This window comes from Buteo buteo, chromosome 1 (assembly GCF_964188355.1).
Source record: "Buteo buteo chromosome 1, bButBut1.hap1.1, whole genome shotgun sequence".
Lineage (NCBI taxonomy): Eukaryota > Metazoa > Chordata > Aves > Accipitriformes > Accipitridae > Buteo > Buteo buteo.
Genome location: NC_134171.1, coordinates 58,890,256 through 58,913,583, shown reverse-complemented (window position 1 = coordinate 58,913,583; position 23,328 = coordinate 58,890,256). Strand labels below are relative to the sequence as shown.

General features: G+C 43.6%; 2 protein-coding genes across 2 annotated transcripts; both read right to left on the bottom strand.

The window, feature by feature from the left end:
• Nucleotides 1-9,770: 9,770 nt before the first annotated feature.
• On the bottom strand, nucleotides 9,771-14,165 carry OSTC (oligosaccharyltransferase complex non-catalytic subunit). Its single transcript, XM_075032649.1, has 4 exons — nucleotides 13,944-14,165; nucleotides 13,632-13,725; nucleotides 11,796-11,993; nucleotides 9,771-10,426 (listed from the first exon to the last, which is right to left on the bottom strand). Exons 1-4 carry the CDS (start codon nucleotides 14,080-14,082, stop codon nucleotides 10,408-10,410), a joined length of 450 nt encoding a protein of 149 aa, XP_074888750.1. The 5' UTR covers nucleotides 14,083-14,165; the 3' UTR covers nucleotides 9,771-10,407.
• A 4,637-nt stretch (nucleotides 14,166-18,802) lies between these two features.
• On the bottom strand, nucleotides 18,803-22,643 carry RPL34 (ribosomal protein L34). The gene is made up of 5 exons (XM_075032662.1): nucleotides 22,569-22,643; nucleotides 21,608-21,681; nucleotides 21,410-21,509; nucleotides 20,539-20,642; nucleotides 18,803-18,930 (listed from the first exon to the last, which is right to left on the bottom strand). The coding sequence occupies exons 2-5, from the start codon at nucleotides 21,670-21,672 to the stop codon at nucleotides 18,846-18,848; spliced, it is 354 nt and encodes a 117-aa protein (XP_074888763.1). The 5' UTR covers nucleotides 21,673-21,681; nucleotides 22,569-22,643; the 3' UTR covers nucleotides 18,803-18,845.
• Nucleotides 22,644-23,328: the final 685 nt, after the last annotated feature.

The following is a 23,328-nucleotide window of genomic DNA, read 5'->3' as shown; positions in this document are numbered from 1 at the left end:
TAGCCATTTAATTCCTTCCCCACCATCAGACATACAATGGACGTTCAATCAAAAGACTGGGGCCTTATTTTTTTACCTCTCTACATAAACACTGTAATTTTGAGTAATACATACAAGTTTTTAATACTCCAGATTTTTTTTTCCTTTTACGAGCTATGTATGAAGTCAGCATATATATAATATATATATGTATATATATATATACACACACACATACACGCTGACTTCTTAATTGACCTAGTCTGTATAAAGTGCTTTGAGATTTTTGGCTGGATGGTGCCATAGAAGTGCAAGTTGTTATCCTCTTGTATGCTTTTAAGCCCTGAAGTTTCAATCGGAAAATGAATTTAAGTGAAACCTACAGAAAAGTCTTTCACATACTTATACTTTAGCAGCAAGAAAAAATGCATCCAAATATACTCAGCACTGTAATATTTCATGTACGCATTCATTTACAAGGCAGTATTAGATTTCAGTACGCTACTTTTAAAACCAGACTTTCCTTCCCAGAGTGAATAGCGTTGCAGCGACTGCCATCCAGTGGTGAACCAAGGCCTTAACAGATGATTGAAACTGCAGATAAGTAAAATTAAAAGGTGTCAAGGCTGAAAAAGATTAAGAGTAGTAACTAATAACGATGCTAGAACTACTAATGGTAGAAAGAATTTCTGTAGTCAGCTTCAGATATTATTTACAATGTTTAAGTAAAAGACATTTATTTTCCAAATGTAGCTGCACAAAGGCAATACTTTATACTGAACATCCAAAGTAGGTAAAATGAGGCTTGTTCAGTCACAGTCTAGTGAACAAGCTCCGGCTAAACACAACTCTTAGACACAGCCAAAATATTATAATCCTGAGTGCCCTCTTTGCACTGGTCTGTCTCTACTGATCTCAGTGAGGTAGCCTGGGTTTATCCATGTTTTAGATGAGACAATAAAATATTTAAGGTCACTATGTGTTTCTGCTGCCTTTCAAAACATTAGAGGCAAAAAACTTCCTCACACATCTAAAATTATTCCTGCTTAGGCTATGAAACCAAATGGTGATTTAAATCTAGTTTGTTAATCATTTTGTTAAGTAGCAGTGGTTTCAAGCATTGTGTGCCTTGTGTACCTTTAAAAAAGGTCTGACGGAACATTCCATTTCCCTGGTTTTATGAGCCTCCATATTTATTGCCTTGTCTACTGTGTATATGAATCTTGGTATTTGTGACAGATTTTTCTTAGTTTGTTCCATTGTGTACAGACCATATGTTGTCTATGCTCATAAAACACTCAGTAATTGTATGTGCAGGGAAAAAAATAGAGTTACTTGCTAAGAAACTTAAGAACTTTCAGGTTATCCCTGCAGAGGTGTTTTTAAATCCAGCCCCAGGAAACAATTGCCTCCTTTTCTTAAGAGTTGTGATGAAACTTTGGCAGGATTCTCAGATGTATTTGGCAGTTAACTTCTATTGATTTAAACAAAAATTATGTACCTGAATTCCATAAGGATCTTGGCTTGACTGCTGTTGATGTAGATTTTGGACACAGGAGTGCCTTCGTTGGCTCCCTAGTGTAATGCCTGGGGATGCAGTAGGATTTTTATTGTTTTCAGGATGAGTCATGCAGGCAGCAGCACAACAGATGGTGCAGAGTGTAGAACAATAAAGACAAAGATATGAGACAGCTAAGAGAAAACTGGAACAGTCAAAGGAACAACCAGAGGATGAGAGAGGCTGAAAGGATGAGAGAAGCCAGGACGTTGAGCTTTGCCACAGATAGCAGGAGCTAATGAAGTGTGGAGTCAGTGCAGGGTGAAGTAGCTCAGACAGTGGTCAGCAGGGAAAATTAAAGGACCTGTAGTCAGAGCAGAAGGAACAGAGGTAGGAAAGCCAAGAGGAGCAAGGCTGATGGATAGCCAAGTGGCTGGTGGGGCTAAGTGATGGATTTCGGTGTGATAAAAGAGGAAGTACCAGAAAAGGAGGGATAAGAAGCGGAAGAGCTGAGGAGACTGATAAATAATACCCTTCGAAGGCAGAAATACCACAACAGTTAGAAAGAGAGCAATCAAAACCAGCAGTGGTGTCCTGAAACTCAGAAGCCTAGAATGACAGCAAAGAAACAAGGGATGGGAGCTGCTAAAAGACAATAGTATAAATCTCTCGAAAAGAGCTCCGGCTAGCAGCAGACCAGCAAAAGGAGATGAAATACAGTAGTTCAGAGCTGGTTTAACAATGAACTGTAGCAGAAAGAGGCAGACACGCTTGGGTAAAACACGGAAGAAGTTAAATTCCATGGGTCAGTGAAGCACAGTTCCTGAAAGGAGGGATCTGAGAAGCCCGTGTAATTGAAAAGTCTATTAGTGTCTTACTGCTGCTCCAGCTCAGAGAAGGCAGAAACAGAGAGAAAGCTCCATCAGCAAAATACTTCCTAGAAATATCATGGGCTCTCTCCATCCACTCATCATCCTGTTCTGATATGGCAGCTATACTGACAGCTGCCTAATTGTAACACATTTCAGGTGAAAGACTAACATGGAAATTAGGAAAGGAAAAGGCCTTAAACATTCATCCATACATTTCTATTTTCCTTACACCAACAGCTAATTTATTTTCTGTTCTGGCAGTAGGCAGTTAATGGAGCTACTTTCTGCTGCCATGTCTAGGTCATGTAACTACTTGATTTTTTCAGACTGAACCGAGGCCAGCAGGATTCTGTCCTACAACTGCACAGCAGGGATATTTTTAAAGGACAGATTTAGTTATTTACAAAGACCTTTCCATAACCGTTTTTAAAGACAGAGAGCATCGGTGTTTGGAAGGTCAAAAGTTTCATTCTCATCCATGGAATAATAAAGATAGGCAGCTGCTGGAAGACACTTCAAGAAGACAATCACTCGCCCAAAACCAAGGCCAGATGTATCTGCAGATTTTAACAGGCATTTGCCTATCCTGTTCTTAAAGCTGTGCACAGCAGAAATTCCATCACCGCCATAGACCATCTAGTCCAGAAGTCAACTATTTTACCCTCAAAAATGTTTTTCTAGTGTTATCCAAACGCTTCCTTGCTGCTATTTAAGCTCTATCTACTACTGACGCAGAAACAAAATTACTGCTTTCCTTTTAACACTTACTTTTATGCCTCATATACATTGTAGTTAAAAGTTTTGCAAATATCTCAGTGTGATGTTGTATTGCTGCAAAAAAGGCAAACACTCCTCTTCAGCTTGCAGTGCACCAGAACCCAAGGACTTACTCTGAGAAATTACTCCCACATTTTGTCAGTTATTTTGCTTGAGTACCATTGGTATTTTGCACTTGTTTCTAGAAAGAATAAACCAGCCTACTTTTTTTAGGGCACTCTTTTTGATTTGTTAGGATCACTATGCATCCTAATTCTGCCCTTCCAGGAGCCTCTGAGTTTTATGGTTTCTACTAATTTATTAAGTACTCCCTACTCAATCCAGGTCACTGGATGTTGAACAAAACTAGCCACAGGACAGACCTCAAAAATAAAATATCTTTCCACTTTGATAAAAGGACATCAGCTAATCAGGAGACACTCTCTGAAAATGGTTTTCAAAGTACTTTGGCATTGAGCTTATAGTTGTTTCGTCTAAGCCAAGTTTCCATAACACGCAAGACAGTATCAAAAGCTGCAGCCTAAACATCTGCTTTTCTTCTATCCATGGCACCCATAACTCTCATGTACGGCTTTTTCTTCACATGACTTATTCCTTAAAAATCCAAGTTGGCTACTCATCTTTTGCCACTTTCTTCCAGGTGCTTAAAATGCTTCTCCTGCCCCCCAAAACTTTTTCTTCAGGTGGAAGTTAAGCTTATTTTTTTATTATTCCCCATCCCTCACACTCTCCATCCACATTTAAGACAGATGAGGTACTGGAAGGCTGAATATAGTGAACTTATTACCTATCATCCAGGAGCTGTCAGGGACAGCTAAAAGTTCTGAAATTGTTTTAGCCTGTCTACTAAGTAACATAGAAAAAGTTTAACTTTCACTACTCTAGAATAGCACAACCAGTCTGAGTTCCTTCAAAATTTTTCTTTCCCTACTTCCAGCTAAGAGTGTATGATTACCACAGACAACAAAGGGATACCAGTCCCCACCTCAACATTGATCTTTGTAGTGAAAACTGATACAAAAAAGGAACAAAATTACAAATGTCAGTCTTTCACATGGATAAAGCAGCAGATGATACCATATTGATCTGATTTATTCACAGCTAAATACTATTTCTTGCAGCCTGCAGGTAGAACACTTTAAGAGCTTTGACAGTTATAGAACCCATATGGGATAGTTACACGATGAAGTAAAACTCCGTCTTTTACCCGAAGAACATTAGTAACTAAACTTACATTGTTAAACAGAAGCTCGGTAAGTTGCCTTATAGATTCAAGATACTAGATATCAGAATGCAGTGCCTTCCATCTGTATCACCAATTAAAACATGGTGCAAGTCAGACATGCTTGACTCCCATTATAGTGCCACAGCTGTTGCTTTAAAACGAGCTCATGGTCTCAGCCCAGTTCTTAGCTGACAGCTATCCATGTCAACCAAAAAGGACACCAGCATAATTAGTTCTTACCAAAGAAATGAAATCACCTAGAAACTCTCATATTCCTAGTAGCCGCTTCCCAGGAAACACTACCCTTTAAGAAGAGTTCGATGCATTAGTTGTAATTTTTGCTGTTACTGAAATCCAGATTTCTCCAGATTTCTCCAATCATCTATATAGCTGAAAGGCCTCAATGCGACTGCAGAGCGTTACAAAATGTTCTCCTGAGATTCTTACAATTGTTCCAATTCCTTTCTTCTAATGGTTTCAACCCTCTTTAACCATGTTCTGGAAGAAAAATATTCTAAAGTAACTGCAAAGTTGAGAATTGGCAATTAGAAATTATAAAAATAGGCCAGGGCTATTGCTGCAACCCTTTTTGTGAGGAAAATTGTAACACCAAAGGAAAAATACAATCGTGACATTCACAAACGTACAATACCAATTACATTGTCACAGACATTGCTATGCTGTAGGAAAACAGTTTCCATTGTATGCAGTATTTCCATGCATGTCAGGAAAATAAATAAGAATTGCTGTCTTCCCCATACCCATGTTGGCTGCCTGTATTGGGAGCAGCAGAAGAAATTTAGGATTGTCTCAGTTTCTAAGACTGTAACTCTTAAGAAGTCTAAGATCTAGTGCTTCCTAATTCATATATTAAGAACATATAAATATGTTTTTGCATATAAAATACACAACTGGAACTGGAAATAGGTACAGTATAGTAACCATATCAAGCAGTATTTTGTGAACAAGTATCCAACTTAGCAAGTAGTTAACTGAGGCACTTTCAGCCTCCTAAGCAAAATTCCATTAAGCACCATATATTTAGAATTAGAATGCTGTAAATTAGTAAGAAAGTCTAATGGTGGTGCTCAAAAAAATTCTGCATCAGTCCAAGAAACGTGTCAGTTTTATTTCAGGCATCAATGTGGACTACTTCATACCAGTAAATAAACTTTACTGTAATGAATATTATAGGTTTTCGTTACGAATTACACATCTTTAAAAAGTTGGTATTTGGACTTACAAAAAATGCCACGCTTACCTTTACCAGCAAGAGTATTTGTCAGTATCTCCTCAAAATGGCTGAAATGTCCTTCTCCCTCCAAAAACTGCTTCAGTGGCACAGATTTCCAAACATGTCTTGATTCTTGGAGAAGTAAGGAGGGGGGTCAGCAGAACTGCTACCATGGACTTGTAGAGGGCAGACTTTGGCCTGTTTAGGTTGCCAGAGTCCTTTGGGAGGCAGTCCTTAAGGGCAAAGGAGTCCAAGAAGGCTGGACGTTCTTCAGGAAGGAAATCTTCAAGGCACAGGAGCAGGCCGTCCCCATGTGCCGAAAGACAAGCTTGCAGGGAAGAAGACTGGCCTGGCTGAACAGAGAGCTTTGGCTGGAGCTCAGGCAAAAAAGAGAGTTTATGACCTTTGGAAGAAGGGACAGGCAACTCGGGAGGACTACCAAGATGTTGTGAGGTTGTGCAGGGAGAAAATTAGAAGGGCCAAAGCCCAACTAGAACTTAATCTGGCTACTGCCATAAAAGACAGAAGGTGGGCTAAGGAGAATCTCCGCTCTTTATTAGATGTGACAAAGGATGAGGAAAAGACTCAGTCTTTAATAGTAAGACCAGTTCTTCTCTGGGTACCCAGCCCCCTGAGCTGGAAGACAGGGACAGGGAGCAGAACGAAGCCCCCATAATCCAAGGGGAAATGGTCAGCGACCTGCTACACCACTTAGACAAAAGTCTACGGGGCCAGATGGGATCCAACCAAGGGTACTGAGGGAGCTGGTGGAAGTGCTCACCAAGACACTTTCCATCATTTATCAAGCAGTCCCGGCTAACTGGGGAGGTCCCAGTTGACTGGAGGTTAGCAAATGTGACGCCCATCTACAAGAAGGGCCAGAAGGAGGATCCAGGGAACTACAGGCCTGTCAGTCTGACCTTGGTGCAGGGGTAGGTTATGGAGCAGATCGTCTTGAGTACCATCACATGGCACATACAGGACAACCGCATGATCAGGCCCAACCAGGGGATCAGGCCCAGTCAGCACGGGTTTATGAAGGGCAGGTCCTGTTTGACTAACCTGATCTCCTTTTATGACAAGGTGACCCACTTAGTGGATGAGGGAAAGGCTGTGGGGGTTGCTTAACTGGACTTTAGCAAAGCCTTTGACACCGTTTCCCACAGCATTCTCCTGGAGGAACTGGCTGCTCATGGCTTGGATGAGCATACTCTTTGCTGGGTAAAACGCTGGCTAGATGGCTGGCCCAAAGAGTGGTGGTTAAATCCAGTTGGTGGCCAGTCACAAGTGGTGTTCCCCAGGGCTCGGTATTGGGGCCAGTTCTGTTTAATCTCTTTATCAATGATCTGGACGAGGGGATCGAGTGCACCCTCAGCAAGTTTGCAGACAACACCAAGTTGGGTGGGAGTCTTGATCTGCTTGAGGGTAGGAAGTTTCTACAGAGGGATCTGGACAGGCTGGATCGATGGGCCAAGTCCAATTGTATGAGGTTCAACACGGCTCAGTGCCGGGTCCTGCACTTGGGTCACAACAACCCCATGCAGCGCTACAGGCTTGGGGAAGAGTGGCTGGAGAGCTGCTTCATGGAAAAGGACCTGGGGGTGCTGGTTGACAGCCGGCTGAATATGAGCCAGCAGTGTGCCCAGGTGGCCAAGAAGGCCAACGGCATCCTGGCCTGTATCAGAAATAGTGTGGCCAGCAGGAGCAGGGAGGTGATTGTTCCCCTGTACTCGGCACTGGTGAGGCTGCACCTTGAATACTGTGTTCAGTTTTGGGCCTCCCACTACAAGAAAGACATTGAGGTGCTGGTGAAGGACCTGGAGCACAAGTCTTATGAGGAGCAGCTGAGGGAGCTGGGGTTGTTTAGCCTGGAGAAAAGGATGCTGAGGGGAGACCTTATCGCCCTCTACAACTACCTGAAAGGAGGTTGTAGCCAGGTGGGTGTTGCTCTTCTATCAAGTAACTAGTGATAGAATGAGAGGAAATGGTGTCAAGTTGTGCCAGGGGAGGTTTAGGTTGGATAATAGGAAAAATTTCTTTACTGAAAGGGTTGTCAGGCATTGGAACAGGCTGCCCAGGGAAGTGGTGGAGTCACCACCCCTGGAGGTATTTAAAAGACATGTAGATGTGGCACTTAGGGACATGGTTTAGTGTTCGACTTGGCAGTGTTAGGTTTACATTTGGGCTTGATGATCTTAATGGTCTTTTCCAACCTAAATGATTCTGTGTTCTGTTCCACAATTTGCAGAAGTCTGGAAAAAGTATTGGGGGAAAAAAAAAAGGAAACCAGAATGTCTGGTCTTTTTTATCTAGAGGTATTTTTCAGCTTAACTCAATTAAGCATAAGATCACTTGGATTGTTAAGGGTTCATATATGTATATGCTAACTTCCAAAAGCTACACACATTATGTGTCCCTTCCTGACTGAATTAACTAGGCATCATCACTCAGAGATTATACTGAAGCCTACAGAGGAGCCACGGATTCAGTATTTTGTCCAGCAAGAGAGCCAGAAAATCAAGAGGTCTACACTTCAGCCTGACTCTTTTCATTTCATTTGGAATTAGGCCAAACTTCTGTTTTTAATCATGGAAAGATGTATTCCTATAAGCTCTGCTTTGCTTTTACCACAGTGTTTCAACTTTGTTTTTAATTTCCCACTGCACAATCTAGTTCAGTTCACCCTAGAAGATATGAGAACAAAACACAGACTGATACTGTCACTAGTTACTGGAAGTTCTCTTTCAGTCACTGATGGATTCCTACTGCTATCCTAAACCCCTGTAGTAAAGGCCACCTGCTGTTAGCTATAAGGAACAGCAGACATTTACAGAAAATAATACCAGCCTTTCTTTAACTGAAAATGGGATTCCTGTAATGCATAGCAATACCTCTTCTTTGCAGTTTATTTGACAGCGCTCAGTAGAAATTTCTCCTTCAGTGACCAAGAAGCCTCCAACCCACATACAAAATGAACCAATCTCCAGTTGTGCCTTCTGTACATCTTCCTACCTATCACACTCCCAATTCCTGGGTGGTCTGTCTTCTGCTCTGCATTCATTTTCCTGTTGTCTCTGTGCCTCATGCTTTGGCAGAGGATCACACCAGATCTAGTTTGTAGCTTGTGACCAAACAAACATAAGGGATCATTCAATGTTGTTTGCTGCAGAGAGAGTCATCATCTTAGTTTTACTTTCCTGAAACTATCTTCTACCTTGCACTTTTAAGTCCGCTTTGTTTGTTTCAAGTTATGTCACCTTGCATGCAACAGTAATCAAGTGCATTTCATAGACCACAGGCATTCAACTATGCCATTAAAAGCACTGTTTAAGAGCATGCTCATTTAGAATCAGCTGCAAACTTGGAGGCTGAAGCTGAACTGCAGTGGGACAAGTACTGAGCCAGAGGAATCTTGATTATATTCAGTGAAGTGACTTTCTGGTTTGAATTCCCTCTCAGATGTATTAAAAAGTTGACTTACATATCCAGTTATTTACTTACATCATATCAATACTCCCCCCTGAAGGTAAGCATATGTCTCACCAAAACCAGAGTGATCAAAAGATAACCACTTTGAAAAGACTGGAAACTTTGCAGTTATGAGCCTCATAAAACAGCTTAAGCTACCTTAAATCTTAATAACATGTAAGATAAGCAAATGCAGAAGTCACATTGTATGTAAGAATGAGGGAGTGGAAGTGACACATCCTGAGGGCAGATGATTAAGAGCTAGCTCAGAAATTTGATTAAGTATGTGGAATAAACAACATTTCTCACTGACAATTATTATACAGATGAAAATAGTGCTTCAAACATGGCTTTCAAAAAAGATGTTTATGGAGATTTAGAGGGATCCTTCCCCCAGTACGCAATACATTACTTCAATGAAACACGATAGTAACATCCAATCTTTTAAAATGAAGACAAAATAAGTTGGAGCCTCACCTCTCACACAAAAAAGCAGCAGCTTCAGGCTACTGATAACAGTATGTCATTTGGATACAGTACAAGTTCATGGAAAATATGAGGTTTCTTGTCCCTGATATTAAGAAAAAAATAAATCATTATCCAATAGTGAAAAATAAAGCTGAAATTATGTGGTCATGGTATGGTATGGCATCTCAAGCCTGCATGTAGAACAGGCCATGCACACAAGAAAGCTTCAGAAACTGCACAGAGTTCAAATAATTTTGTAGAAAATAAGTTTTATTTGGCTCCTTTCGTATACTTTTTCAAAAAGAAATGCACATTCATACAGTTTGCCTTTCCCAGTGCATGTCTGGATTTGCTCACATAGAGCCATTAGTATCAAGGCAAAAGGTGCCTTTGAAATCATTTCAGACACATTGTATTTTGACTGTAAAGCATCCAAAGTTATTAATTTTCTAATTATAACTTGGGAAGAGACGTTTTAGGTGTTTCTTTTCTGATTCACACATGTAATTGTCCCACACAGGGAAGAGGGGACAGACCTGCAACAAAGAACTGTCAAGCCAATGGCTAATACTTATTTCAGGTAGAGCTAAAGATAAGTTCTCTATTTCATACTGAGTTGGGATATAAAAAGAAAAACCCAGCTAGGTAACTTGCTCTTTTCAAAAGCTCTAAAACAGAAATGATAAAACATCGCTTCAAAACTACAAATAAGCCATTGGTAGTGAAAGTTTGTTTGCAGAGAAAGCACTCTTTCCCTAGTTGTTGCTTATAGCCAGGTCTCTTTCCTGTTGATGGTGACTATGGAATTTGTTTCTTGCTGCTTCTTCTTAAACACTTCATGAAGAGGAGTAAATTCAGCTTGGGCTTTCATACATCACAAGAGGTACTAACCCATCAAGTAGCCCCTACAGAAAAAATTTAAGTTAGAAAAAAAGTTAGCAAACACAGGCAGCCCTCCTCAAAAATCAAGAGAAATATGGTCTTAAACCAAAAACTTCAGACTGCCAAAACCTCTGCTAATCAAGGCTAATTAAAACAACAAATCCTGTCCAAGGTACAAACTGGCCTGCTTAACTACACGCTCCTCCCTCAGCTGATTTTCTTCAATGAACACTGAAAATTGATTAGCCCATTCTCAATCTAGCTTTGGTAATTGTTTGGAATTTTTGAAGCCCAGGTTACACCCTACGAAAGGTTCTTTATTTGTACCCTTTACACAAACTACCAGTGTTAAGATATTCAGTATAACCCAACATTTTCTGAAACTCAACACAACTCTGGTCTCTTTCTCTTCCATTTCTCTGAAACCCTGTTTCTCTAATGAGTTTAAGAAAAAGAACTGGTAAGACACACGTGTACTTAATGAAACAAGAAAATATAAAGCATCAATGAAGCAAGAAAATATAGAGCAGGTCCCTATCTAGCTACCTGCTGCCAAGGAACCTGTCACTTCTGTGCTATGAACAAACTTTTTAACCACATTTAACTACACTACAGAGGTTAAAAAATATATTTAAGAAAGAAGGAATGACTGTCGTTGTTAAGTCAACACCTCATGGAGCTACTCCAAAAATTAACTACCAGTACCTCCAAACACCAGGTTCCAGCTATTCTAAATGAAATAGATGGACTGAGAAATAAAGAGGGGGTTGGAATTGAAAATCCTGCATTTGGATTTTGCATAGCCTTGAGATCTTTCCTACTTTTTGATGTGTGAATATAGACGTATTAAAATGTCAAGTATATCGTACGCATCAATGTTACATTCAGTTTTCCAGCAACAAAAAACCCCTGAGACATCATCTTCAAGACTGCTTCCGATGTTTCTGAACACTTGTTACTGCTGCCATCAGTTCTTCTAGTTATGATCTCTCATGTACACTGTCACTATAATGAACTCATTTGCCTTTTTTCAAGTTCTTTGACACTTGCTTTTTCCTCAAAGGCCTACCTTGTAATTACTTTTACCCGACCATTACATACTCAGTCTACCTTAAAATTAATTCTAAGTCAGACTCACTAATCATATCTTCTGACATACCAGGAACTGTCACCTTTTTTTTAACCACAGTGCAATCTTACAGTAGCTGGCCCCAAAAGCACCCCACCTCATTTGAGGTAGCTTGTTCCAAAAAAGCATTGAAAAAAGCAACTTATAGCCAAGCTGCAGAACTTGACCATACCTCACTGTATTTTCTGTTACTCTTAAATTTAATAGAGACACACATGAGCCACGAAAGAGAAGAAAAGCTGAAAGAGTATTAAATCACTTACGGCAATTTCATCCTCATGAAAACTCTGGCCATGAAGAAGCTCAAAAGCACGCTGACAAATCCAATAAAGAGCAAAAGAAACCTATTCAGCTTGGGGATATTTGGTGCATTGGATCGATCCAGAATTATGAATCCTAAGCCACCCATTGTGAAGAGGAAGCTGGATGCAAGCCCTTCCATAATATATTGTCCATTTACTCTGAAGGAAAAAAACAAGGGGAGGGAAGGGAAGAAGAGAGAGTCATAAAAAGATTAGTTTTAAAGAAACTTTATATTTCAAACCCCATGTACTCAACCTGCTTTAGCTGTACAAATTCAACAGGATGATTAACTTTGACGGCTGACTTTCTAACAAAAAGTAGGTATGGAAACTGACATTATGCAATTACATCAAGGTTTTAATATGCAATTTATCTCCGGGACTGATAGTCTGCAATGTGACCAGTCAAGCATACTAGTGGTTTTATACATAACACTGTATACTAATGGCTACCACGCAAGCTCATCGGTTTTCAGAAATATCTGGTCTGAAGTAGCACCTGGTGTCACAGATGACTCGAGGCACGGAACCACGACCCCCTGGCCATTGAGCTTTCCAAGTCTTATGTCCATCCCGATGTTTGGGCAGCAGTGCCTGAATCCTCATCTCAGTACAAATCCCACTCAAAGCACTACGTCAGCACATGAAACATCTACGGGTTCCAGCACACAGCAAAACCGGTTCTAGTCTGCAGTATATTTTGCTACCAGCTCACTAAGCTTGCACATATTGATTGTGGGGACACAGCCTGAAAGTGCCCTGGCTCTCTGTCAGTCCACATGGCCGGACTTCCTTCTTACAAAGCTCAGATGGAGAGAGGGGAAGCCGAGATGCGGAAAGAATACTGCACCTGGATCACGAGCCTCCTGATTCCCACAGTTACTGAACCTTTTTCCTATCCTTGTAATTAGCAATACTAGCAGCCTCATAAAATTGGCATGGATGAAACTACTGTGGATGCTAATACAGAAATGAAGATTATCATTATTGTCTCATATCCTGAAAACAAACAACTTCATCTTCTTTCATGTTGTTTTCACTGACTTCTACTAAAGTGCTATCAACTCCCAGCAGTAGCCTGATTCATCTACACTGCAACAATCCAAGCCAGTCTGACATATACTACACATAGTTCAAGTCAAAATCTGTACATGAGGCATGTCACAGACCTCACAGATTCCAAGAACTTTTTTGGTATTTAACAAAAACCATTATTTGTTTCTACACACATAAAAAACACGGTTACAAGTGTAGATTTCACCCTCTTCGGACCAATTTATTGCTAAGCAGTCTCTAGCTTATTTTCAATAATAAAAGCAAAAAACTCAAAGAAGACACTGTTGTTACACATTTGTAATTATGCTCCCCACCCTCAGACACAAAAGTCCCAATTATGTTAGAGTTTAAAAGACCAGAACCAAAAGTTTCACAAACATTATGTATGCTGCTATGAAGTATGATCAAATGTGTCTGCATCCGCTATAAAACTCAACTTCAATACCAAGGGTTTGGAAGAAAGAGAAGTACTGCCAGCTCAAATCTTTTTTTCTTACCAGACTTTTCATTTTTAGAAGTTTTAGAAGGACTGAGGTTTTCTACTTCCATTGGTTTCAGTGCTGCTTTTTTTTTTTTTCCAAATATTTGCAAATCAGAGACTGATACAGACCAGATACTGCCTTGCACAGAGAGCTCCACAAAAAGGAGATGCACAGCTCTGTAAGCCGGGTTTATTCACTTGCGCTTAAGCATTTGCCACACCTCACTTGCGGGGGCAGAGCTCCGCTCCTGCCCTCCTACCTGTACGCCAAGAAGGCCACCGGCCTCTGATGCCCGTGTTCGTCTGTCATCGACCCCACGCTGGGAGGTTCCACAATCACGTCGTAGATAATCCCTGTGGGGAGAAAAGCAAGCATCACCTTTGACGCACAGCAGCAAACAGCGAGAACTGCCCCGACGCCGCAGGGACGCTCGGAGCCGACCGAGGTTCCCGTTTCACGCCCCATTTGGAGCCGAACAAGGGGTCGGCAGCAGCAGTGGCTCTGCCACCCGGGGCAGGGGAAGAGCTACTCCGTAAGCGGGGTGTCCCGCTCACACCGGCCCCGGCCTCACCTCCGGTGATGAGGAAGTAGGACACCACCACCAGCGCGTACACGGTCATGGCCGAGGGCATGTGCACCCAGCTCGGCCGCTTCAGCTTGATGTTGGGGCACTCGAGCACGGCGAAGGGCAGGCGGTACAGCGTCTCCATGGCGGCGGCGGCGGCACCGCTGCTCCCTGCCTGGCTCGCCCCGCCGCGGCCGCCCTCCGCGACCGGACACGAAGGCGGAAACGGAAATTGGCTGCTGCGCCCTGACAGGGGTAAATTAACAAATAACAAAAAAAAAAGGAAAAAAGCCAATCTAAACGAACGACCAAAAGTTACGCCCAGGCGAGAAGGACAGACGTAAAGAGAGACCTTTTTTCTGCGCAAAAAACATCTGGAAACGCAGGCCGCCCGCGGCCGCAGTCTCAAGCTCTTACCCACCTGCCAGGACCCAGCTGCACTGACGTGTCGGTGCTGGGTAACGGCGAGGAGCTTGGGGCGGGGCCGGGGCAGGGGCGCGGGCCCCGGCCCCGCCCCCCGGGCTGGGCAGCCACGTGGCCGCCCCTGCCGGCTCCCGCCCCGCCGCGGGGGGCTGGCGGCCGCGGACACGCGTGTGCGCGGATGGGCGCGTAAGGGCTCGCCGCCAGCCTCGCTTATGGCATACTTCCCACAGGCAGGTGCAGCACCGGCCCCGCAGCCAAGGCGCCGGCAGCGCTGCGGCAGTTTCCTGGCAGGGGGAAGGAAAACCCAGGCCCGGCGGGTGAGCTTGGACAGCCGGGCTGGGGAGAGGCAGGCCCGGGGAAAAGAACGAGATCCGGAGTCGGCCTCCCCCAGGTCCCTGTGTTCGCAGGGGAGCGGGGCCGGGATGCCCCTTGCCTGTGCCGCGGGATGTGGTGTCCACCCTGGCCGGCACTCAGAGGAGAGCCCAACGGCAGCACACGGAGAGTGGGGGGCAAAGGTGCATCAAACCAGTAGCTGCTGGGAGCAAGCGGGCATAGACCTGGGTGTATACAGACCATCCTACACACTCCTGTAAAAGTATGCAAACACCTCGTTCGCCCAGGCTGGCAGCAGGGCCAACCTGCCACTGTCCTCAGCTTGGCAGAGGCTCGGGATGGAGAGAAGCACCCAGGCAATGCATCAGGGAGAAAAATTCCCTGGTTTGAGTGGAAACTTGTCTAGTTCCTCTTGCTTCGTGAACAGGGGCAGGGGAGAGCCCTTCTTGGAGCAGTTCTGTCTTCTCTGTACCTTTGTCTGAGCTGAGGTCAAGTCTCCTGACAGCATGGGAAGCGTTTCCTTCAGAAGAAGCACCTGACAGCCAGGGACTGAATCAGAGTGCTAGCTGAAGAGAAGTAAACAGGTCCATTAAAAAAAAACCCAAACCTCAAACACCCATGACTGATGCCTTTCAGCAAATGTAATTTAACACCAGAGAGAGGCAGTAAAAACCATCTCAATACCAACCCCTCACTCCAGGTTATGCAAGTGTGTTTAAAAGCACACGCTCCAGGTGAACGTGCCCTGCCTCACGGAGCCATCCAGCCTACTACCTGCTGCACGGACGACACCGGCAGCCCTGAGGGGTATAGTGCCCCAAACAACTGCCCCCATACCTACGCTGCAGCCATCTGCTCAGAGAAAAACTGTTTAAAAAAAAAATTAAGGCCTTATTACCATTTCACTGACACTTTTCCTAATGACTGCTTTTATTTCTGCCTACAGTGGTAATACCACTTCTCCTAACTCAGTTGCCTTTCAGTGCAATCACGTCATTTATAATTAATCATTTTCAGTCTTAGCCCTCCTGTTTGGAAAAATCTCCCTCTCTGTCTGATTTGCCTGTCAACAGAAGTTTATGACACTTCCAATTATTCCAAAAGTATTCTCCCTCCAGCTTGCCTCCTTTCCAAAAGCCCCAAGGAAAACTCTAATCTCACAGCTTTTAATGTAAACCAAGAGCACTTTGGGGGCAGGTTAGACACACCTGCCCTACTTGCTGCTCCTGCTTTAAAACCATTTTCCCAGCATGCCAAAGTAATGAAGTTTGTAATAGCACAGTAAGGCAACAACTAATAAAATTTTAACCTGGTAACTAACTATAGTAACAGCACCTAGAAATGTCAGGGTACTAATGTTAGTCTTAAACCCTCCTTTAATTAGCTACAGCCTTTGGAACAAGTTTTAGCATAACCCAAGCTGAGGAGAAAGAAACGCTTCATACTTAAAGCTACATGAGTTAGCTGCAACGTTTATCCATTTTGATTGACAGAATCATTTTAGTGAGTTGGGACACTGCGACAAAATTCTTGGAGATACAGCTCCTTTCACCATGCGTGGTGTTAAGTCAGTTATCCTGGATGACAGCCATCTCCTGTTGTCAAACCCAGGAGGCACCAACAGCACCACTGTGAGTTTGCAGGCAGTTGACCCAAAGTACCAGCTCGCTGCCACCAAGAGGGCAGGTCTTTTCATCAGCTCAGTTTTCTGTGATCTGTTTCTTGGCTGACTGTACAGCCTGACAAGCTTCAGAGCTAGGCATCGTGTGAACAGACAGCATAGAATCAGGAGGAGGAATGTGAACACATGTCAGAGCCACAGCCTGAGCAGACTCCACAAGTGGTCTTAGAAACCTCTTCAAATGGCATCCTCACTGCTCCCAGTAAATCTGCGTGCTCAGTAATTATTTCTCCTCCTTCCTTATTGCGGTGGTGGAGCTCGCCACTTTTTGAAAAAAGAGTTATGAGTAAAAATAGATACCCACTTCTTGTCAGATACTGAGTAGTTCCAAAATTCAGAGCTGGGGGTGAGGAATAGCACTGCACCCACAGGTAATGCAAGAATTATCTCGAGTGTGTTAAAGTACTCCTGGATAGCATTAGAGGCACATTTACAGTTCTGTCTACAAAACAGATTGAAGCAAAGCAGCAAAACAAGCTGTTGTGAAAATGAGTGGTTTGGACCGCTTAAAGAATCACCGTCAAGGGTGTTAGCAAAAAATTATTTAATAGGAATTTATAGAAGTGCGACTTCACAAAGTCCTATGGCAAGGTTCACTCTTAATACATGGATGAAACGTATGAAGGAAAATTATGTTAGAATCAAACTAGAATGATTTATACAGAGACCGAAAATGCAAAAGGGTAAGAGAGAAACTTACATAGGAAAATTGAGTTAGAATTGATTTTTTGTGATTTGCACAGAGATCGGAGATGTAAAAAGAGGGGAGACCCTCCCCTCCCATTGAGTCACAAGGTTCAGAGAAGACCCTCTTGCTTTCTAAACTCCTGATGGAGCTTAGGTGCGGCTGCATCCACTCCTAGTCCCAGACTTGGTCAACCATTTATGTCTAAAGGGATTATGTGTGTAGCAGAACAGTGACTTACAGATTCAAAAGCGCAATACTTATACTATACTTGCTATTGGATCCCTGGCTCAATTCACATGCACATGCTCACAGACTCCAAGATATATATATATATATATATATAAACAAAGGTATACCTGTTAAAAATTCCCCTTGAGTTCAGCAAAACATTCACGTCAAATGTCTCGATGTTTTCTCAACAGGCGATGGGTTGAGTCTCAAGGAGCAAAGGTTATCAGCCCAGGTCCTGTCAGCTTTTGGCAACGGTCCTCCAATTTTCACAAACTGGAGAGTTTGCGAGCTCTGAGAAGCATCCCCCTCAGAAAGGGATGCTGGTTGCAGCCACTGCAGTCCAGGAGAGCTCAAAGGGCCTCACATAGGACCGCTGTTTATAGGTTCACGAGATGATTGGCTTTAGTCATCAGCAAATTACTAGAATTCCAGGAACACTGGTACCATTTCACAGGAGCTACAATTCAGATAAGGGAGGTTCCAAGGCTGTCAGGGAATGACTACGATTCAGATAAGGGATGCTCCAAGGCTGTCAGTTATTCCTGCTCCTGTTCCCCACCTCTGCCAAGCAACAGGAGTCCTTGGTATGGTCAGTGCCACTCCCCACCTTAGCCATGCAAGAGTTCCTGGTACAGTCAACGGACACTTAACTGCCCAACTCATTACACAAATGCCAAGGCCTACCAGGAATTCCTGAGATCATAGAGCAGCTCGGGGTGTATGCGTGGGGGGAAATACACCAGCACACAAGCCCATTTCCACTTTTTACAGTTGCGTTTTACATTACCATTACATCCTCAGTGATAAACCAACAGAACTTTCGTTCAAGTTTCAATACCAGCGGCCTAAATCACTACCCTAAAACCTAATTCTGGAAGCCATTAAAGGTCTGTCCTAGCTGCACCCTGGAGCTCTGCTTCTATCATACCTCCAGCTCCTAACCCAGAACAGAATACAATAGCTGCAGCTTTCTTCCAGGAGATCCAGATGTAGCAGTATGCAACTGTCTGGTGGGTACAGCACTGGCTTTGAGAAGTAAGACTATTCCCCCACACACCCCAAGTAAGAGTAACTATAGCACATACTATTGAAAACAAAAAACAAAAAAACACAAAACTACCTTAGGCCTATTCTAGCTCTCCTCTTCTTCATCTGACAATTTCTCTTCCAGTCTTTAGTCTTAGTCTTCTTTTGTTTGCTTTTCTTTTTCAGATTCCTAACTTTATTCTGAGCCAAGTCCTCTGATGACTTCATACACAGCTGTTGCTATGAAAAAAATCGCATTGCTCAAAGTTGCTCCAATCCCTCAACAGGATTGTGAGACAGAGCCAGGAGTCCTGCTTAACCAGACCTTCTTCCACCTGCTTGATTTCCCTGCCTGCAGGCAGCACAGAACACAGCATCCTGACTTACGGGGTTTGCTGCACCAAAACCCAATTCTGCATTATACGAGCTGTGAGAAGCAGCTCCTACCAGCTTTGACTAGCACATGGAATGACAGAACACAAGAAAAGTGGAGCTTTCATTTATTGGGCTGAAACTACAAATAGATTCACTTTGACTTCTGGCTCTGTGCTTGTGCCTTCAATACTTTCACAACGATCTTCTGCTCCTCAATAAGAAAAGCTCTTTTGATTCTGGAAAGGAGAAACAACAACTTTAGGACATGTATCTACTTAGGTGAAAACACAAAAATAAGACAAAGTTACAATTAGTTTTGGTGTCTCCAACATTCATGGCACATGTGTTAGTTCCACAATTACATAAAAAGGGAAATAATTGATTTTTTTGTCAGCATCAAAACACAGGGACTGTGGCACTGTACAAATGTAGTGGTTTGGGGAAGAAGGCCTAGTGTGCCTGCCAATTTAGGGTGAGGGGCTCGTAGGCAAGCAAGGTAACACCTGATGGCTGAACACTGGAAAAATTACCACCTTCACTAACTTCAAAGGCAAAAAGCAAATTTCCTCACTGGCAAATTCATTTAGAAGTTCTTAAAATCAGAATTGGTGTGACCAGTCATGGTCAGCTCTCTTCCTTAGACCTACAGAAAACTTTATGTGAGTCCAGTTATCAAAACAAGAACAGTTCCCCTATAAGGATTAAGGCTCCTTGCACATAAACGGGGAAAACTCTGGCAGGTCAAGTCATGCCTAAATACCATGTCTTCCAGAAATAATGGAAGGCCACCATGCAGATGGACCTATGCTATAGCACTCTCACATCAACAGCCTATTTGATGGTTTTGAGTTAAAAGCACAAATATACCATACACACATTAAAATGCTATTCCACATGCATTTGGTATATATGGCTACTTTTGCAGTACACAAAACCTACCAAAGATGCCTGAAGAGATGCAGGCAAAAAGCTGCCAACTGCAGGGAAGGAGGTGACTGTTTTTTGGTTTAGGCAGAATAAGGCATACTCAGGTACTAAAAATGAACTACCAAGTTCATAAAGTGTTTGGCAAAACACTCAGAAAAAAATTGCCTTTTAACACAGAAAAGTTATGTTACAGATCTGCAGTTGTAACAACTTGTCTTCAGTAGCACCTAATGCGATTTAGCTTCCAAACTCACACAAGCAAGAAAAAAAAAATGCTGGCAAGATTTGCACTACAGATGAAATAACTGGCATTAGACTGCTGACTCCAGAGATCTGCTTTGATTACCATTCACAGAGATGACATATTCTTTACAATACACACTTTTTCCTCAAACTTGCCAAGTATAGGATCTAGAGTTGTTACACAGTAAAACTGGATTCAGTGACACCCAACAAAGGCCATCTTAAAGCTTCACCAGATAAAGATGCTTACTACACAACCAATTAGTATCTCTGAATCCCCAAACACTAGAAAGAAGCAAAAAGCTCAACTGATCTTACACTTGTATCTTTGCATAAGACAAAACAGGACAACAGAAGAGAAAAATCTTTACTATGGGGGCTGCCTATAAAATATAAAAATCCAGAATGTTTAGCAACAAAGTAACAATGCAGTAAGAAACTATGAAGAACATAAACTCTCTACAGAGGAGCTCCACATACAGTAACTAGCTCAAATCCAAGGGACAAGATCGCACGCATCACTGCAAATGTGCTCCATGGTTACCCTCTCCATTTTACCACACAAATGTCACACAAGTCTTCAAAGTTTTGGTCCACATTATGAAAACACAGTGAGATGTAAAAGTCTCATATGAAGTAACCTCGAGAATAAAGTTAGCTTTCTGTAAGCTTACCTGTCACGGACACACTTAGCACACATGGAACCCCCATAGGCTCTGCTAACATGCTTCTTCGTTTTTGACAGCCTCATAAGAACTTTAGGACGCACAGCACGAACCTACAGAAAGCAAAAATGAGAAGTGTATCATAAGACAGTAATTTTGGATAATGGCCATATAAAGAAAATTCACTTTGATAGTTTAAAAAAGCAGCAACACCTGAAGTTGACTATTCAAGATGCAAAAAAGTGGCTGAAGTCGCAGCTTGTTCCTTCAGCATTCCTAAGCTGATCTTTTCATTCTACCACAGGGGTTCGCCAACAGATTCATTAAAAAATTGTTTACAAAAAAGGTTGTTTTCCCAAGGGTAGGAACTGCTCAAAGGTTGACATTACTCAGGCATTCCCATCACTGCTAAGAGCAATGGCATTACACCAAGATTACACCACATTTTGGACAAAAATATAATGTGAAAAACATTCATTCCTTTTTTCTAAAACTGAAAGTCAAATATGGCTTATGGCTTTTTTTGAAAGTCTACCTAATAGGTCCAATTTAGACTTTTACACGTGCTACAGAATCATCTCAGTCTAGCTCTAAAAATTTCAGCCAGTTACATCTTATAAAACAAAAAGGTTCAGATATAACAGCAATGAAAACAACAAGCATTTAAAAAAGCACTTACTCTTTAAGCTTTCAAAGCTTATTTTACCAGTTAAACTTTACAACGTTTGGAGAAGAATATTTTAAAGAAGAAAGTTGTTCCAACAAGAATTCATCAATAAACAGGCATATTGTATTACTTGAAAAGGCTCTTTGTACTGAAAAAACACTGCTGTAAAAAAAAAAAACAAAAAAATCCTATGCCAGTACAGCTAATACTTACACCACGAAGTCTTCCTGGGCATATACCACATGCTGACTTTGGTGCCTTCCCCACTTTCTTAGTGTAAAGGTAAACAATCCTGTTCCCGGGTGTTCGGGACCTAAGTATGGCAGAAAAATATTCAGTTAATGTAACAATCTAAACTTAAACTTAACTTTCTTAAAAAATAAGTTTCCTCAGAAACTATGTCTTACTTACAGTCTGGTCTTGTTGGAAGCTGTGTTGTAGGACAACCTACGGCGGTAGGTCAGGCGCTGAACCATTTTTTACACCTAAATTAGTCAAAAACAAAGCAGTGCTAGTTTAAGGGCTCCATGTCCACATGTAAGTTCACATATCACAGCAGCACCTGCACTGAAGCACTGGGCCAGACCTGAATCAGCAGCGGCTGATTCTGTATTAGTATTAACAAAATTAAAGCATTTTTCTCATCAATGACAGCCAACAGAACTACACTAAAAAACAACAAAACACGGGACAGTGGGTAGACTGGGATTTGCAGTGAAGTTCATCCAAACTAACTTGAACGCAGTACAACGTCAGGGTCTTGCCTGTATGATGTCAGCTCCCCTAAAACATTCTTAAAGGTTTAGCAGCTGTGTATTTTCTCATGAACGTAAGCTTTGCTGGCAAGGCTGAAACCTTCCAGCCGAAGCAAACGCTACCTTCCCCCATCCCATCTGACAGCAAATTGCGTCGGTCACACCCGAGGCCCAGACCGGGGCCTTCTCCGGGCCCAGCACAACGCGACGAGGGCAGCGACACCCGCAGTACCCGGCTTCCGCAGCGGCGCAAGGGAGAAAGGCCCCAGCGAGGCGCCGGCAGCCGTCGGAGCCCCTCAGGGCAACCCCCCGCCGCCGGGGCTGGCACTCCTCGGGCGCTGGGCCGGGGGGAAGCGGGGGCCAGCGCCGCAGTCCCCGCCGGCGGCTCGCAGCGGCCCGGCAGACGCGGGCCCCTGCCGGGAGCCCCGCCGCGGAGGCCTGGGAAGGCCCAGCCTCTCCGCCGCGCAGCTCTGGCCCCGCCGCCGGCCCAAGCACCGGCAGCAGCGCCGCCCGTCCCTCACCACAGCTCCCCGGGGCCCCTGGCCGCCCCCGCCGCCCGCCGGGCCGCGGATGGGGGCGGATGGGCGCCCACAGCCCTCATCGACCCTCCGCCATACCTGGCGCCGCCGGATCCGGAAGAGAAGGCGGAAACGCGCCTTCAACATTGAAATAGTGGCGCTCTGGAACCCGGAAGGAATAGCTGTGGCTCGTCTCCCGGGCGCGGTGGGGAATGGGCGCCGCCATGTTGTACGGAAGCGGAGGCGCACGGGTGGCGCCATGTTGTACGGCTGAAGCGGGGCGGGGCGCCGCTCAGCGGCAGGAGCGGGCTGAGAGCCGGGCGGGCCGGTGGCGGAGGTGATGGGGGGAGGGCGGCGACGTGGTAAAGCACGGCAAAATCCTCTCTGCTGCAACTGCTTCACTTTTCCCCGGGATTCCGGGAAAGCACGTGCTTTTCTCCCCCCCGCACCACATTTTTTTTTTATTTTTTATGTTTTACTGAAAAACTATTTTTATAAAAATCAGCTTCTTTCCTCATGAAAGAACGTTTTGTTCTTCGTTATGGTCGTTACGTAGTCGTAGGCCCATAAACCATTTCTCAGTGTGCTGTTCTAAGCTCTAAATTACAAGCCACTCATCCACCCTTTTCCGTGCCAAACTGGCAGATAACCCACCTGGAAACTGTGTGCTCTTACACAAAAACTTACACGGGGAGAAGGCTGGACCCCCTCGAAGACTGCGCCCCTTCTCCTGCCAGCCTCGGTGGGAAGAGGGTTGCACCTTCCCTCCTTTTGCAGTGTTCAAGTTGTTCAAGAATACCTTGGCTTGGGCACCGAAATGCTAACCTCCCTTCCTCCCCAGACGCCCTCGCTACCGCCC